Source organism: Neophocaena asiaeorientalis, unplaced genomic scaffold, assembly GCF_003031525.2.
Source record: "Neophocaena asiaeorientalis asiaeorientalis breed wild unplaced genomic scaffold, Neophocaena_asiaeorientalis_V1.1 scaffold15, whole genome shotgun sequence".
Lineage (NCBI taxonomy): Eukaryota > Metazoa > Chordata > Mammalia > Artiodactyla > Phocoenidae > Neophocaena > Neophocaena asiaeorientalis.
Window position 1 is genome coordinate 11,143,100 of NW_020185328.1, and position 17,157 is coordinate 11,160,256.

Sequence of the window (17,157 nt, forward strand, 5' to 3'; positions counted from 1 at the left end):
CTTTGATCTATATTTCTGTTTTTGTGCCAGTACCATACTGTCTTGATTACTGTAGCTTTGTAGTACAGTCGGAAGTCTGGGAGCCTGATTCCTCCAGCTCCGTTTTTCTTTCTCAAGTGTGATAAATAGAAATGATTAAAAATAATATGCTTTGAAAGTTTAGAGAAGGAAAAAATTGTATTAAAGTGGATGGGGGAAGATTTCATTACTGGGGTGGTACTGGGAAATGGCTTTCAAGGAGGAGGACTACTTCAGTAAGTGAAGGGACAAAAAGGCGAAAATATTGAGGCCCTTGGGGCAGCATAAATCAATACATCAATGAAGGAAAAGGCAGCGTGTATGGGAAGCATGGAGTCATTTAGTTTAGCGGAGGGCTGGATCTTTGGAGGGGGAGAGAAAGTGAGAAAGTTACATTTGCATGAAGAGGTTTTATTAATTAGGTGCATTATGTGGAATCACAGCAATGTTTTTTGAAAGAGTAATGATGTGACCAAAGTTAAGCTTCACAAAAATTAATCTGCTGCCCATGTGCACAATAGACTGGAGTCAAAAAGAACCTGGAGGTGGAAACAACAGTTGGGAGGATATAATGATAGCTAATATTTGTTGAGTACTAAATATGTGATAGATTTTCTTTTTTTAAATAAACTCTTTATTGGAGTATAATTGCTTTACAATGATGTGTTAGTTTCTGCTTTATAACAAAGCGAATCAGTCATACATATACATATGTCCCAATATCTCTTCCCTCTTGCATCTCCCTCCTTCCCACCCTCCCTATCCCACCCCTCTAGGGGTCACAAAGCACCGAGGTGATCTCCCTGTGCTATGCTGCTGCTTCCCACTAGCTATCTATTTTACGTTTGGTAGTGTATATATGTCCATGTCACTCTCTGTGATAGATTTTCTTATTCAATACTTATAACAACCTTATGAGATGGGTACTGTCATTACCACATTTGATAGATAAGTAAACAAAAACACACAGAGTAAAGCATTTGCCAGTTTACTGACAATGTTAGGAAGTGACAGAGCCCTACTTTGAACCCAGGCAGTGTGGTTCCACAAATAAACTAGTCTAAGCATGAATTAAACATCAACATTAAACTAGTCTAGTAAAATAGACTTATCCTGAGAATAACCTTTAAAAGGAAGCTGAAGGAAATGATAGATTCTAATATAAGGGTGTTAAAAAATTTTCAATTTCAGAGTAGTTTGTATTGATCTATTAGTTATCTTTAGTTTGTAATTCATATTGAATCTATTATGTGTGTTCTAAATGAAAATTAGCAGTGATATTAGAACTTGACTTGCAAAGTTCTTGAAGAAATCCCTTTATGGGGCCAGATCTCTGTCTCCACATTCTCCAACAGGACAAGTATTGCCAAGCTCCTTCTTTTTGATATTACTTTCATAATTTAATTTTTTTTTTTAAGCCATCTTCCTCGGGTCGTCCATAATTTATATCAACATAAAATTGTATTTTCCACTGTTTTAAGATTTCTGGGTTTTAAATTCTGTATTGCAGCTAGAGGCAGTTCACAGAGAACTTGGATTTGTTCTTCTGACATCTTTGTGGTTAGTAATTATACCTCAGAGTGGGAGCCGGAGCCTGTCATGGATGTTCTGAACCTCTCTGCATTGAGACAGATACTGTGGGCTGCAGATGACTTCTTAGAGGATTTGCCTCTTGAGGAAACAAGTAGATGTTTTTGAGGTGTAGAAGCTTGAAGGTGTCAGCTACATGGCTACTTCCGGTTTGGGTACATCCTAGAGGATCTATACTACTTCTCATCCCCCTTGTCTTATTTTAAAATGAAATATTTGAAATGATTGACCTCTGTCATTCCCACTGTCTGAACATCCCAAGCTGTATCCTTGCCCTCTTCTGTTAAAATGGGCTTTGTTGCTTGGGACCCAGAATGGGATTGGCTCAGCATTGTTTCTGATCAGATGTGATCTTTGATTATCGGTTCTTCCTTCAGACCTTATACTTCCACCGTTATTGACTTGACTTTTCAATGCCTCTCCCTTGTCAAAGTCCCTCTTAATGCAGTGTGGTCAGTTCTGGGTAGAGGTGTGTGCCTTTCCTGTTTACGACCTCAGATTTTAGTGTTATGTGTATTTTCTGTTATCAGCCTGTGCATAGTACACACTGCACTGTTCCAATCAAAGATCAGACAGAAGTATCAATCTAAACTCAAATCTTATTTTAGCTTGTGGGAAATCAGAGTATCATATCATCTCTAGTCCTCTCTCACTCACAAACTCCTGGGAAACTCTCACACTACTACTTTTGCTGTCCTGACTCTGCCACCTTTGTTTTTCTATTCTTTCTCTTCCTCATGGTGCATATATTCCCAAAGTCAGGGTTGGCTTAGACCTCCTGTAGCCCAATGTTTCTTCTTCCTACTGGTTGATTTTCCCCAAATAATCCATCAAGAATACTTTGTTTCTCTTTACTAAGAGATCAGAGGAAAGACATGATCAGGCGTAAGTAAAGAAAATAAGTGAATGCTTTGCATATTAAAAAGTTTTAAATCTCAGCATAGAAGAGTAAACAGTGTGAGATGAGAAAACATAGGAAAAAGAGAAGTAGTTGAACCTGAGGGGGGTATTTTATTTAAGTCTGGAATGAAGTTACACATACAAGATCATAATACCTACAAAGAGGAACAGGACCATTTAAAGTCATTAATTGTAAAAAAATATATAATTTATTTTAAAATTATGTTCTGTACCTGTGAAAAATTAAAGTTTCTTTTTGTAAAACCCGAGTCTAACTTGAGTGTGTGCATATGTGTGTGTGTGGTATGTGCATGTGATTCTGGCAAAGCTTATTTTAATATGACTTGTCAGCATCTTCTGATCTTCACCCAAGTCATCTTAATTTTGCTTTCTTATGTTACTTCTAACTTGCTTGATTTTATTCTCTTTGGGCCCCAGTTAACATTGTATTCTTTAACCTAAAGCCATTTTTATTTGAATATCTGAACACTTCTTCAAGGATGTGGCAATTAATATTAATGAGTTCCAGAGGACTAAAACTGAGAGGGACTATAGTCTGATTACTCTGTCAATTACGACTATTTTAATTTCAAGTCACAAAACTCAACCTGAACTACATGAATAAAAAAGAAGACTATAGTACTGGATCAAGTAATCCAACAATAGAAAAGGCTGGGATTGAATTGAATTGGCCCCAGGAATTGTTGAATCTAGGAATTCAAAAGCTATTCAAAAGCTATTCTTTCTCTCTCTCTCTCTCTTTCACACACACACATACACACACACATACACCACAGCTTTCTGATTCCTTCTTTCTGTATATTGCTGTCATTCTCTCACACTAGCAATCTTGATAAATACTTCATCTTTTGAGTTCAAGCTTCAGCAGGCTGACATTCATTCAGTCTTGTGACCTGAAAAGAAAGGACTTTTCTTTTCTAGTTTCATTGTGAAATACTCCCCCAAAACGACTGCAATTGATCTAGCTCAAGTCATACACCTAACCTCCCTCCCCCAGGAATAATTACTTTACCAAGAAGAGCAAGGAAGTATGATTAGCCCATCTTAGGTCATGTCTACCCAGGAAGAGTGATTTATTATTATTAGAAGAAAGTTAATCATGGACATGGCTACTGTTGGATTAACTGAGCTGGAGAGGCACCATAATATGTATCTCATAGATCAGGAAGTTTTGTATCTAGTTCCTCATTTAGATTAAAAAGTTTGCTAAAAAAATCTTATTAGTAAGTCTAAAATGGTTAAATTAAGAAAAACTTTTTAAACTTTAATAAAAAGCATTTTGTTAAAGTACCATATACACATAAAAAGTGCACGGTTCAAAAGTACAATATATAGCTGGATTTATTTTTACAAACTTTACAACTCCATGAAATTAGAACTCACATTAAAAATAGAACATCATCAGCATCAAATAAGTCCCGTTTATGCCAGGTCTAGTTATCTAGGATATCCACTGTTCAGACCTTTAATTGCAACATTATCTACGATCATACCTAGGATACCCACTATTCTGACTTCTAATTGGGTAGATTGGTCTTGTTCTTATTTATCCCTCACATAAATAGTATTATGCACTATTTATTCTTCTGAGTCTGATTTTAATATGATAATGTATTTGATTTATATTATTGTACAATGATAAAGATTATTCATTCTCATCTATTCTACCTTTGATGGGCAGCTGGGTAGTTTCCAGTTTGGCACTATTACAAATAGTGTTACTACAAACATTCCAGCATATGCCTTTGTAGAACATATGGAAACATTTCTGTTGGATATATATATAGGACAGAATTGCTGTGTCATGGAGTGTGTACATGTTTATCTTTAATCGATAATACCAGCCCCTTTTTAAAAGATATTTGAAAAATGTTTTGGTTTTATCTAAAAATTTAATAAGTCAAGACTTCCAAATTTTTAAAACTTCATCTTAAATTTAATATATTTAATTTCTGATTTTATCAATTCTATTGTTTGACTAAACCTTCCTGAGTATTGAAAGATTCTTACAGATCTAGTATCTTGATCTTAGAATCATAATGAACCTAAAGTTATTCTAAATTTCCAAATATATGATGAAAATGTATTAAGATTTCAACTTAAATCCACAAGTTCAAATTAAGTACTTAATTAGATATTTTAAATGAGAGATATAAGAAATTTGACCTATCAGTACTTTATTTTTGGTTAACTCTCGCTGCCTAAGAAGTCACGTCACACTTTAGTGCCTTCAATAAAAATCACTTATTATCATCTGTGTCTGAGTCTGGCTAAAGGTTGGTTATCCCAGCTTGGGGTCAGCTGAAAGGTTATACTTCAGGCTATGGCTGCTGGGGTATGTTGGCTAGGGCTGTTCCACTCCATATCTGTGCATTCTGAAACTGATAAGACAGTAGCTTCCTAGGGACAGCTCTTCCTGTTGTGTGGCAGAATTGCAAGAAGGCAAGGGGAGCCATGCAATGTCCCTTAAAGCCTAAGCGTACAACTAACACATCATCACTTCTGCCCACTTGCCATTGGCCAAAGCGAGTTATATGGGCAAACCAAAACCAAGGGGCTGAAAAATTCACCCCTCTCTCCCAGTAAGGTCATGGCAAGTGTGTGACTGCAGAAGAGAGTGAAGAATTGAGACCAATAATAATGTATGTATATGTCTATCTAGTATATACATATAATATACCATATTATACAATTTGTTTTCCATTCCCATATCAAAAGAAAGCCAGGATTAGTTTGCTTGCTCATGGGACTAACAACAGTATACATTCTCTATCCTCCCTCAAAGATACTTATATTCTCTAGTATACTGTCATAACCTAGTAAGACAAGATTTATACTTGATCATTATCAAAAGTCAGTTGCTTCATAACGATGATACTACCATGATAGCTTCTCTAAAGGAAAAGAAAGCCAGGGAAAAAATGAGAATTTTGATAGTTTATTCAGTTCAATTTTGAGTGAAAAACATGGGCTGTAATCAGAAGAGACTTTCCAAAGACAGTACATAATATATGCCAGGGCTTACTACTTAGAATGAGGCTCAATGGCTTTTAAGGCTATTTGAATCTTGGAGGGTACATATGTTGTACCTAAGATGTTATTATCCTTTATATATCAAGTGACCAAAGAGAAATCTGAGTTTGAATGGGATCTGGAACAAAAGAGACTTTGATATATTTACAAAGGAAGAGCTATAGCTCAAATAGCAAAATCAAGTCCATGTAATGTTGTCACATGAATTATTTTGAAAATATCTACTATGCAGACATATGCAGACTAAATTCTCAGGAAGAAGTCTATAACTGCTCTCACTTGGTGACTACTGAGATATTTGCACCTGCAAGTAACCTGATGGCAATAGCTAGATATAGTCACTCCAAGAGACCTTTGTTGTCCTGAAATTGGGCTTTGATAGAAATAGCTCCCATCACTGAAAGACATCAAATATCCATTATATTATAGGTAATGTCAGAGAGCTATTCTAATAATGATGGATCAGATCCAATGATGGATAACATAGAAATGGAACAGTAACTAGATGTGACTCTGGGAAACTACATGGTATCCATGAACAGGGTACAGCCCCACCTTTGGAATAGAGGACAGAACCACCAGAAGAATTCTTAGTTTCTTGTTAAAAAGGGTGAACCTATGACTTTTATCCTACTAAAGTAACACTTTAGGATTGGACAATTAAAAATAACACTGTGAAGAGAATTAAATTATGGAAATTCTGTGGAAGAATTACAATGGGTCATATCAATGACCACCAGATAAAACCTGGCTGCTGGCTCATATGGGGTTAGAATACAAAGACTGATGCATTGGTCTATTCCTTGGATGTTATCTCCTTGGGTACATAAAATAAATGGGGATATTTTTACTTGAGCTATAAATATTGGATGGAACAATGACATCCTCCTTTACGGAAATTACTGATGTGATAATATGCTATCCGGATTGTGAATGGGAAAAGAATTTCCAAAAGATGACTTTGGGTAAGATTCCTCAAGGGCAGGGAATGGCAGTTGACAACACTGGACCCTTACTGGTAGCCCAGGTGACTTCAACTTGGTCCTGACTAGAATAACCACATATTAGACTTTGACTTTGCTTATCCTTTGGGTGTAACCATGGCTGAGGATACTATTAAAGATTTGGAACAATACGTGAATAAACTCAGTCTCCTAAGTTACATTTTCTCAATCAAAGTATACTTTTCACTGTTGCCTGTGTACAAAAATGAGCTAAGAGACATAACATCATATGGACTTAGCAAATTCCATATCACACATATAGCAGCAGTTTGAAAAAGACCTGGAATGGGTAATTAAAATATATGTTGATAAAGACTGGTGATGCTAAGGGCATGAAGAACTGGCTGGCATGACTGGGTCAATCTAACGTAGAAAAACCATTGGAGGGTAGTTCCTATGTGAATGTAGGGGTAAAGATAACAGTGATGATGCAATCACACAACTCCAACAGAAATTTTTTTTCTTTTCTTTCTTTTCTCTTCTCTTCTCTTCTTTTCTTTTCCTTTCTTTAATATGGAATGCTTCACGAATTTGCCTGTCATACTTGCATAGGGGTCATGCTAATGTCCAATTTTAGTTGGAACAGAAAATTTATTTTATCTTGCCAGATTCACCTGTATTGTGTTCAAGACTACACTACCATATCCCAGCAAAGGGAGGCATTGATACTCAGAAAACTAGTTCAATTTCTCTGAATTTGACTGCCATCTTGGTAAAAAACACAATGGACTTGATAGTGACACCCCTCATGTGTCCTTAATTAGGACTGACTGTAAGTGCTGCCCTGTTGGTGACATGTAGGATGGTCCCAGCACTACTTGTCTTTCCTTCTTGCTGGGAGTGGACAGAAGGGGAAGCCTTGGCAGAGTGATTCCAGCTATCTGCCCTTGAGGTAAACAGTATAGAGACACACCCAGGGAATGAAATATGATAATAAGTAAGTAACAAATGAAAACAAAGGGGGAATTGTGGCAGATGGAAAGAAAGCACATAAATCTATAGTGTTGTATCACTTTTTTCCTGAGTGTCTCAGAGCGAGAGACTGTTTCTCCCAGTTATAATACCAAGTTATTGCTAATTCAGAGAGAAAAGCCTGGATTTTCTCCCCCCTCTGGGGAAGAGAATGACACTGAAGCCAAACTACAAGACTAACCTAAGAACTCTGGTTTAGTTATTTACTGAAAAGACATCAACTACCCTTGATGATCCACCTCAATAGGAGTTAGTTGCAATTCTAATTGGAGTCACATTTTGTTGATTATATTCATCGTATTGGTTTTATCATGTCTTGGAGAAGGAGCCTACCTTCAAACTGAGCAGGATATGTTGTGACTCTAAGCTCGGTGTGGGTCTGAAGGGAGATATGCCACCACTGGATTTCCAGTAGGTCAGAGTCTCCTTTTCTCTTTTGACTAAATCAGATATGAATGTGGAAGGAACATTAAATAAGTAGGGTAGTCAGGAAATCAGAATGGTGTCCAAAAGAGTGAATTATGCCTGACTTGATGAGTAAGTATCACTGATGGAATTTGTCTCTGAAACTTTGAAAAGGATGATTATGAAAAACCTATTCCTATTAAATTGAACTGCAGCTAGAAGTCAACAGTTTCAGCTGATGGTCTCCTAGAATAGCAATATTTTAGGTGCCTCATATATTTGAATAACACTCATAGCACAAGCAGTTAATGGCAACTATACTTGTAGTGGATTAACTAAAACTGGTCCCAACATACCAAGAGAGATTTGGGAGCCTTGGGAATCAGACTTGGTGTGTTGAATCGAGTGCAGATGGCTTTTCTGGAAGCTCACCACCATACTGAGAGGAATTTTAACTCAGATAGGGACACTGGAGTCCTCTCTCAGGAAACTTGTCTTGCTAGGTAGGCCATCTAAAAGATGATGAAGCTATCTGAAATTGAAAGAGAAGAAAAGGGGTTGAGGGAGAGGGAAAGCAGTAGCTGGGTGGAATAGAGGCTTAGGCTATGCAATCACTGGGTCAACCTAATATGGCAAGCCATCACTGGGAATGCAGTCTGCTACTTCCTCATAATCAGTGTACCCACTTTTAAAACAAGGTCATGTCCCTCACAGTAAAATTGGTTGAGATTGGACAGGATCAGGATCACCCACCTCCTCCTAATGGGAAGCAGATGCTACCTAGAAGCTTCTATCAGTAAAAACTTATTTTTATTTATGGTATTTTTTTTTGATGGCTGGCATATACCTATATGTATTTTTATCCAGACCGGAGGCAACCAAAAGTTACAGAGCAGTGGCCTCTGGTCACTTCTCCAGCTATGGGAAAATATATGGCATACAGAAAACGTCATTTTTACTGGAAAGGGTGGTAAAATGTCACAGTAGTAGTATTAATGTGTGGTGTACAAGCATCATTTAAAATCCTACCATAACTATCTAGTGTAATAAAGGATACGCAGGCTCATTTACAGATGTAAATGAAAATAAAACTTACAAAGACAATGAACCTCCAGGATGAAATGATTCCCCCCACCCTAATTTGGTGTATTACCCATGGAAACTAATTACCCATGGAAACTAATTTTTCATTTTGGGAAGGTTATACTTTCAATATCTATCAATACATATAAAATATAGTAATATTGTACTACAAGTAATAGTGAATAAAAGAATAAAATAGTCCACCTGGTTCATCTATGTTGTTGCATGTGTCAATAGTTCCTTCTTTTTACTGCTGAGTAGTATTCCATTGTGTGGATATACCACGTCTCTTTGCTTATTCACCTGTGAATAGACTTTTGTTTCCAATAAAGTTAAAGATATGCAGACCTGATAAACTAGCAACTTGACTCAGTTATATATCTTAGGGACAATTTTTATATGTGAATCAAAAGATGTGTGTAGGGCTTCCCTGGTGGCGCAGTGGTTGAGAGTCCGCCTGCCGATGCAGGGGACACGGGTTCGTGCCCCGGTCTGGGAGGATCCCACATGCCGCGGAGCGGCTGGTCCTGTGGGCCGTGGCCGCTGGGCCCGCGCGTCTGGAGCCTGTGCTCCGCCGCGGGAGAGGCTGCGGCGGTGAGAGGCCCGCGTACCGCAAAAAAAAAAAAAAAAAGATGTGTGTAAGAATGTGTGTAGTAGCCTTATTCATAACAGTCCCAAACTGAAGACAACCCCCATGCCTATCAATAGTAGAATAGATAATAAATTATGGTATATTACATAGAGCATTTCATTTTATGTAGCAATAAAAATTAAAGAACTGTAACTATGTACAACAGTATAAATATTACAAATATAATATTGACCAAAAGGAGAAAGACATGAATGAATCTGTACACCATGAATAGATTTATATAACTCTCACAAAACTTCTAAACAAAAGAAAGGGAATGATGATCATAAAAATGAAGATGGTAATTACCTTCCAAGGTGGAGGGGGTGTTGTGAAGGGTGAGTAGCTCATCTGGTGCTTCTGCAGGAGCTAAAAGTGTTCTTTGTTTGGGTCAGGGTGGTGGTGAAATGGATATTTGCTTTATTATTATTTTTAAGTTGAATACTTGTATTTTATGTACTTTCCCGCACGTACTGTATATTTCATAATTAACACAGAAAAAAAGAAGTAATATCACACACAAACTTTGGAATTAGACAAAACTGGGTCTAAATCCTTATTATGCCACATAATCTGCGATCTTTTAAAAATCTTTAATTTCCCCATCTTACAGATGAGGATGGTAACACTTTATTCACAGACGTGTTGTAAGAAAAAATTTAGGTAATATATATAACTAAATTATTAGTGTAGGCAATTAGAAACACAAACCTAGGTTCTGAAGGACATTGCCAATCTTCTAGAATTATGTTGATGATGATTCATGAACCAGCCACATCTTCACTCACCAATGTTAGTATCTGATGGTAACCAACTTTTGCCATCGGAGATGGGAATTTTCGTGAAGATTTTTTTTTTTTTTTCGCGGTACGCGGGCCTCTCACTGCTGTGGCCTCTCCCGTTGCGGAGCACAGGCTCCGGACGCGCAGGCTCAGCGGCCATGGCTCACGGGCCCAGCCGCTCTGCGGCACGTGGGACCCTCCTGGAACGGGGCACGAACCCGCGTCCCCTGCATCGGCAGGCGGACTCTCAACCACTGCGCCACCGGGGAAGCCCCGACATTGCCAATCTTATAACAAAAAAGTAATAATTAACTATCAGTGTCTCTATTGTAAATTTAATTTTATTGTAGTTGAAAACAAAGATAAGATTTGGACTTGGTAACTCATAAGAAAACAAAAGAGACTTAAAATTGAATTGTCAGTTTTTTCTTTCTTTCTTTTTCTGTTTGTTCGATATGCAGTTTTAAAGAAAATACACCTTTGGCTTCAAGAGCATACTGCATCTCGATTCAAAATCTGAAATAGCAAATAGGAACATATTAAATGGCTTTGTCATGTCTGCCCCCTAGTGGTCAATGCTCTACTAAATGAAGAGGCTGCTGAAGGTTGAATCTGGAAGCTTGAATAAAAACAAAGACTTCTAATTCTTAAAAGAAAACTATCACAACAGAAAAAATTTTAAACGTGTAATTTTGTTAGAGGTATGCAATATTGAATTGGAAGATAATTTTCTCCTGGTGTTGAATATATGATAGTATTTGGAAATGCTGTGTTCTGTGCTACATTTTGTTATTCCTGGCACTATATAAGACGTATTATTGATGTATTTTTGCAATTTAAGCTACTATTAATCTCTCCTATTTTAGTATGTTTGTCAACCTGTAGAATATAAATTTGAATGTATAATACTCAAGCCTTATGGTGATCAATGAACACATGAAGTGGGTACTATTGTCTTTTGCTTTTCAAAAATGTTATCCCCAATTACATTACTTTTGGTTAATGAGGTTTGAACCCGTGTATACATGAGTTAATTTGTGCAGTCAAATTACACTCTTGTAGGGCTTCCCTGGTGGCGCAGTGGTTGAGAGTCCGCCTGCCGATGCAGGGAACACGGGTTTGTGCCCCGGTCCAGGAAGATCCCACAGGCCGCAGAGCGGCTGGGCCCATGAGCCATGGCCGCTGAGCCTGCGCGTCCGGAGCCTGTGCTCCGCAACGGGAGAGGCCACAACAGTGAGAGGCCCGCGTACCAAAAAAAAAAAAAATTACACTCCTGTAGAACAGAAGACACATTATGTTCCTCCCATTTAATTTATATTTGATTTAGCATTATTCTATATGAGTAAAGAGTTTGCAAATTAGTTACTATAGTACCTTGCTACAAACATCATGACAATGTGCCCTGTTTCCCTGGCAATTCTTCCTTCAGAGATTTACAATGAATTCCCTTCAGTTACATGGTATTATGTCCAAACTTCTTAGGACAGTTTTCCTAAACTGGTCATATTTGATCTCAAACAGTAAAGCAAGAGCTCCACTGAGTGAATTCCCCTTCCTGACTATTTTACATGCATTGTCCTATCTCCCATGCTGTTGTTTATACTTTGGGACAGTGACTTAATTTCTATTTATAATACATGGTTTTCTCATCTGGCAAATGGGGAGAATTATAGTACATACCTCAGAGAGTTGTTCTGAGGATTAAATGAGAGAGTATATGTAAAGCACTTTTTGAAAAGTGTCAGAAACACAGTAAGCAGTAAATAAATGCCTATTATTATTCATCTTTCCCTTGTGTAATATTCTACCCCATACACCTCTCTACCACCTGACAATCAAGAATTGATTTCTCGGAGATTGGTTCAAGATGGCAGAGTAGAAGGACATGCTCTCACTCCCTCTTGCGAGAGCACCGGAATCACAACTAACAGCTGAACATTAATCCACAGAAAGACACTGGAACTCACCAAAAAAGATACCCCACATCCAAAGACAAAGGAGAAGCCACAATGAGATGGTAAGAGGGGCGCAATCACAATAAAATCAAATCCCATAACTGCTGGGTGGGTGACTCACAGACTGGAGAACACTTATACCACAGAAGTCCACCCACTGGAATGAAGGTTCTGAGCCCCACGTCAGGCTTCCTAATCTGGGGGCCTGGCAACGGGAGAAGGAATTCCTAGAGAATCAGACTTTGAAGGCTAGTGGGATTTGATTGCAGGACTTCAACAGGACTGGGGGAAACAGAGACTCCACTCTTGGAGGGCACACACAAAGTAGTGTGCGCATTGGGACACAGGGGAAGGAGCAGTAACCCCATAGGAGACTGAACCAGACCTACTGGCTAGTGTTGGAGGGTCTCCTGCAGAGGCAGGGGCTGGCTGTGTCTCATCGTGAAGACAAGGACACTGGCAACAGAGGTTCTGGGAAGTGCTCCTTGGCATGAGCCCTCCTGGAGTCTGTTATTGACCCTGCCAAGGAGCTCGGGTAGGCTCCAGTGCTGGGTCACCTCAGGCCAAACAACCAATAGGGAGAGAACTCAGCCCCACACATCAGCAGACAAGCAGAGTAAAGTTTTACTGAGCTCTGCCCACCAGAGCAACAGCTAGCTCTACCCACCACTAGTCTCTCCCATCAGAAAGCTTGCACAAGCCTCTTAGATAGCCTCATCCACCAGAGGGCAGACAGCAGAAGCAAGAAGAACTACAATCCTGCAGCCTGTGGAACAAAAACCACATTCACAGAAAGATAGACAAGATGAAAAGGCAGAGGGCTGTGTACCAGATGAAGGAACAAGATAAAACCCCAGAAAAACAATGAAATGAAGTGGAGATAGGCAAACTTCCAGAAAAAGGATTCAGAATAATGATAGTGAAGATGACCCAGGACCTCGGAAAAAGAATGGAGGCAAAGATCGAGAAGATGCAAGAAACGTTTAAAAAAGACCTAGAAAAATTAAAGAACAAACAAACAGAGAAGAACAATACAATAACTGAAATGAAAAATACACTAGAAAGAATCAATATCAGAATAACTGAGAAAGAAGAAGAAATAAGTGACCTGGAAGAGAGAATGGTGGAATTCACTGCTGTGGAACAGAATAAAGAAAAAAGAATGAAAAGAAATGAAGACAGCCTAAGAAACCTCTGGGACAACACTAAACATAACAACATTTGCATTATAGAGGTCCAAGAAGGAGAAGAGAGAGAGAAAGGACCCGAGAAAATATTTGAAAAGATTATAGTCAAAAGCTTCCCTAACATGGGGAAGGAAATAGCCACTGAAGTCCAGGAAGCACAGAGAGTCCCATACAGGATAAACCTAAAAAGAAACACACTGAGACACATAGTAATCAAACTGGCAAAAATTAAAGACAAAGAAAAATTATTGAAAGCAGCAAGGGAAAAACGACAAATAACATACAAGGGAACTCCCATAAAGTTAACAGCTGATTTCTCAGCAGAAACTCTACAAGCCAGAAGGGAGTGGCATGATATACTTAAAGTGATGAAAGGGAAAAACCTACAACCGAGATTACTCTACCTGGCAAGGATCTCATTTAGATTTGATGGAGAAATCAAAAGCTTTACAGACAAGCAAAAGCTAAAAGAATTCAGCACCACCAAACCAGCTCTACAACAAATGCTAAGGGAAATTCTCTAAGTGAGAAACACAAGAGAAGAAAAGGACCTACAAAAACAAACCCAAAACAATTTAAAAAATAGTAATAGGAACATACATATCGATAATTACTTTAAACATGAATGGAATAAATGCTCCAACCAAAAGACACAGGCTCACTAGATGGATACAAAAACAAGACAGATATATATGCTGCCTACAAGAGACCCACTTCAGACCTAGGGACACATACAGACTGAAAGTGAGGGGATGGAAAAAGATATTCCATGCAAATGGAAATCAAAAGAAAGCTGGAGTAGCAATTCTCATGTCGGACAAAGTACACTTTAAAACAAAGACTATTACAAGAGACAAAGAAGGACACTACATAATGACCAAGGGATCAATCCAAGAAGAAGATATAACAATTATTAATATATATGCACCCAACATAGGAGCACCTCAATACATAAGGCAACTGCTAACAGCTATAAAAGAGGAAATCAACAGTAACACAATAATACTGGGAGACTTTAACACCTCACTTACACCAATGGACAGATCATCCAAAATGATAATTAATAAGGAAACACAAGTTTTAGTGAACCTGATTCATGAAAATCAGTTGAGAACAACAACAAAACAACTACAGTAGACCCTTGAACAACACAGGTTTGAACTGTACAGGTCCACTGATACGCAGACCTTTTTCAATAAATATACTGGAAATTTTGGGGGAGATTTGCACCAATTTGAAAAAACTTGCAGACAAAACCGTGTAGTCTAGAAATATCAAAAAAAAAAATGAAGAAAAATTAAGTATGTCATGAATGCATAAAATATATATAGATACTAGTCTATTTTATCATTTACAACCATCAAATATGCACAAATGTATTATAAAAAGTTAACATTTATCAAAACTTATTCATAAAACACCTACAGACTATACTTGGTGCCATTTGCAGCCAAGAGAAATGTAAACAAATGTAAAGATGCGGTTTTAAACTGTAACTGTGTAAAATTAACTGCAGTACATACTGTGCTATCATATTAATTTCATAGCCACCTCCTGTTTCTGTTTAGGTGAGCTCAGGTGTTGCGAGTATTGTGTAAAACGCCAAGCGATGCTAATCATCTCTGCATGTGCAGTTCCTCTCTGGTAAATTTCGTATCGCGGTAAAAAGTGATCTCTCCCAGTTCTTGCCTGGTTTTCATCATGTTTAGTACAATACTGTAAACCTCAAATAACACCATGGGATCCATACAAAGTGCCACTAGTGAGGCTGGAAGTGCTCCCAAGAAGCAGAGAAAAGTCATGATATTACAAGGAAAAGTTGAATTGCTGGGTATGTACCCTAGATTGAGGTCTGCAGCTGCTGTTGCCTGCCATTTTAAGATAAATGAATCCAGCGGAAGGACCACTGTAAAAAAAGGAAAGGAAAATCGTGAAGCCATCGCTGCAGCTACATCAGCAGGCAGGAAAACCTTGCACTTTTTGCAAAATACCTTTTTATCTTGTATTGAAAATGCAGCTTTTATGTGGGTGCAGGCATATCTACACACTCTAAAATGATTTTAAAAAAAAGTGAAATCATTATATGACAACCGAAAGCCAAAGGAAGGTGAAGGATCTAAAGCTGTAGAATTTAATGCCAGCAAAGGATGGTTTGATAATTTTAAGAAGAGGTGTGGCTTAAAAAATATCAAGATAACAGGAGAACCAGCTTCTGCTGACCAAGAGGCAGCAGACGAATTCCCAGACGCCATTAAGAAAATCATTGAGGAGAAAGGATTCTCCTGAATGGGTTTTTAATGCAGATGAAAGTGCCCTATTCTGGGGAAAAAAATGCCACAGAAGACATTTATTTGTAAGGAAGAAAAGTGAGCACTAGGATTTAAGGCAGGAAGGGATAGGCTAACTCTACAGCTTGTGCAAATGCTGTCGGGTTTATGAGAAGTACTGCCCTTATCTATAAAGCTGCTAATATCTGAGCCTTGAAGGGAAAAGATAAACACCAGCTGTCAGTCTTGGTTGTACATCAAGAAGGCCTGGACCATGAGAATTCTTTTTCTGGATTGGTTCCATCGATGATTTGTCCCTGAAGGAAATACCTTGCCTGTAAGGGGTTGCCTTTTAAAGTTCTTTTGATATTGGACAAGGCCCCTGGCCACCCAGAGCCTCATGAGTTCAACATCAAAGTTGCTGAAGTGGTCTCCTTGCCACCAAACACAACGTCTCAAAGTCAGCCTCTAGATTAAGGGGTTGGAATGACCTTTAAGGCTCATCACACACAGTATGCTATGGAAAGGATTGTCAGTGCTATGGAAGAGAACCCTGATGGAGAGAACATCATGAAAGTCTGGAAGGATTACACCTTCCACTGAAGATGCCATTGTTATTATAGAAAAAGTTGTGAAAGCCATCAAGCCCCAAACAATAAATTCCTGCTGGAGAAAACTCTGTCCAGATGCTGTGCACGACTTCACAGGATTTATGACAGAACCAATCAAGGAAATCCTGAGATTGTGGCTATGACAAAAAGGTGGGAAGTAAAGGCTTTCAAAATATGGATCTTGGAGAAATTCAAGAGCTAATAGACACCACACCAGAGGAATTAGCAGAAGATGACTGAATGCCTCTGTACCAGTGCCAGACAATGCGGAAGAAGATGTAGAAGAAGCAGTGCCAGCAAACAAACTGACACTGGACCTTCCGTCGAAAGGGTTCTGATTTTTCAAGACTGCTTTTTCATTCTTTTACGACGTGGACGGGCCCTTCTATGAAATGGGTACTGGAGCTAAAGTGAAAAACAGTAGGGGGATTTATTCCATCTAGAAACAGTTTTAGAGAAATGAAAAAGCAAAAGTCAGACAGAAATTACCATGTAGTTCCATAAAGTTACACGGAGTGTGCCTGCCTCTCCTGCCCTCCCCCTCCCCCTCCTCCATCTCTTCCCTCTCTGCCGCTGCTGAGATAGCAAGACCAACCCCTCCTCCCCCGCAGCCTTCTCAACGTGGAGACAACAAGGGTGAAGACCTTTATGATGATCCACTTAACGAAGAGTAAATGATCATCATGCCGTACAGTTAA

General features: G+C 38.5%; 1 protein-coding gene across 1 annotated transcript in view; it reads left to right on the top strand.

Moving 5' to 3' along the window:
• Nucleotides 1–15,867, top strand: part of IFI44L (interferon induced protein 44 like) — a 43,063-nt gene extending 27,196 nt beyond the window's left edge. Inside the window, 2 exon segments of the mRNA XM_024734566.1 lie at nucleotides 1,539–1,702; nucleotides 15,653–15,867. Coding sequence (XP_024590334.1) covers nucleotides 1,539–1,702; nucleotides 15,653–15,867 — 379 coding nt within the window.
• The last annotated feature ends 1,290 nt before the right edge of the window (nucleotides 15,868–17,157 follow it).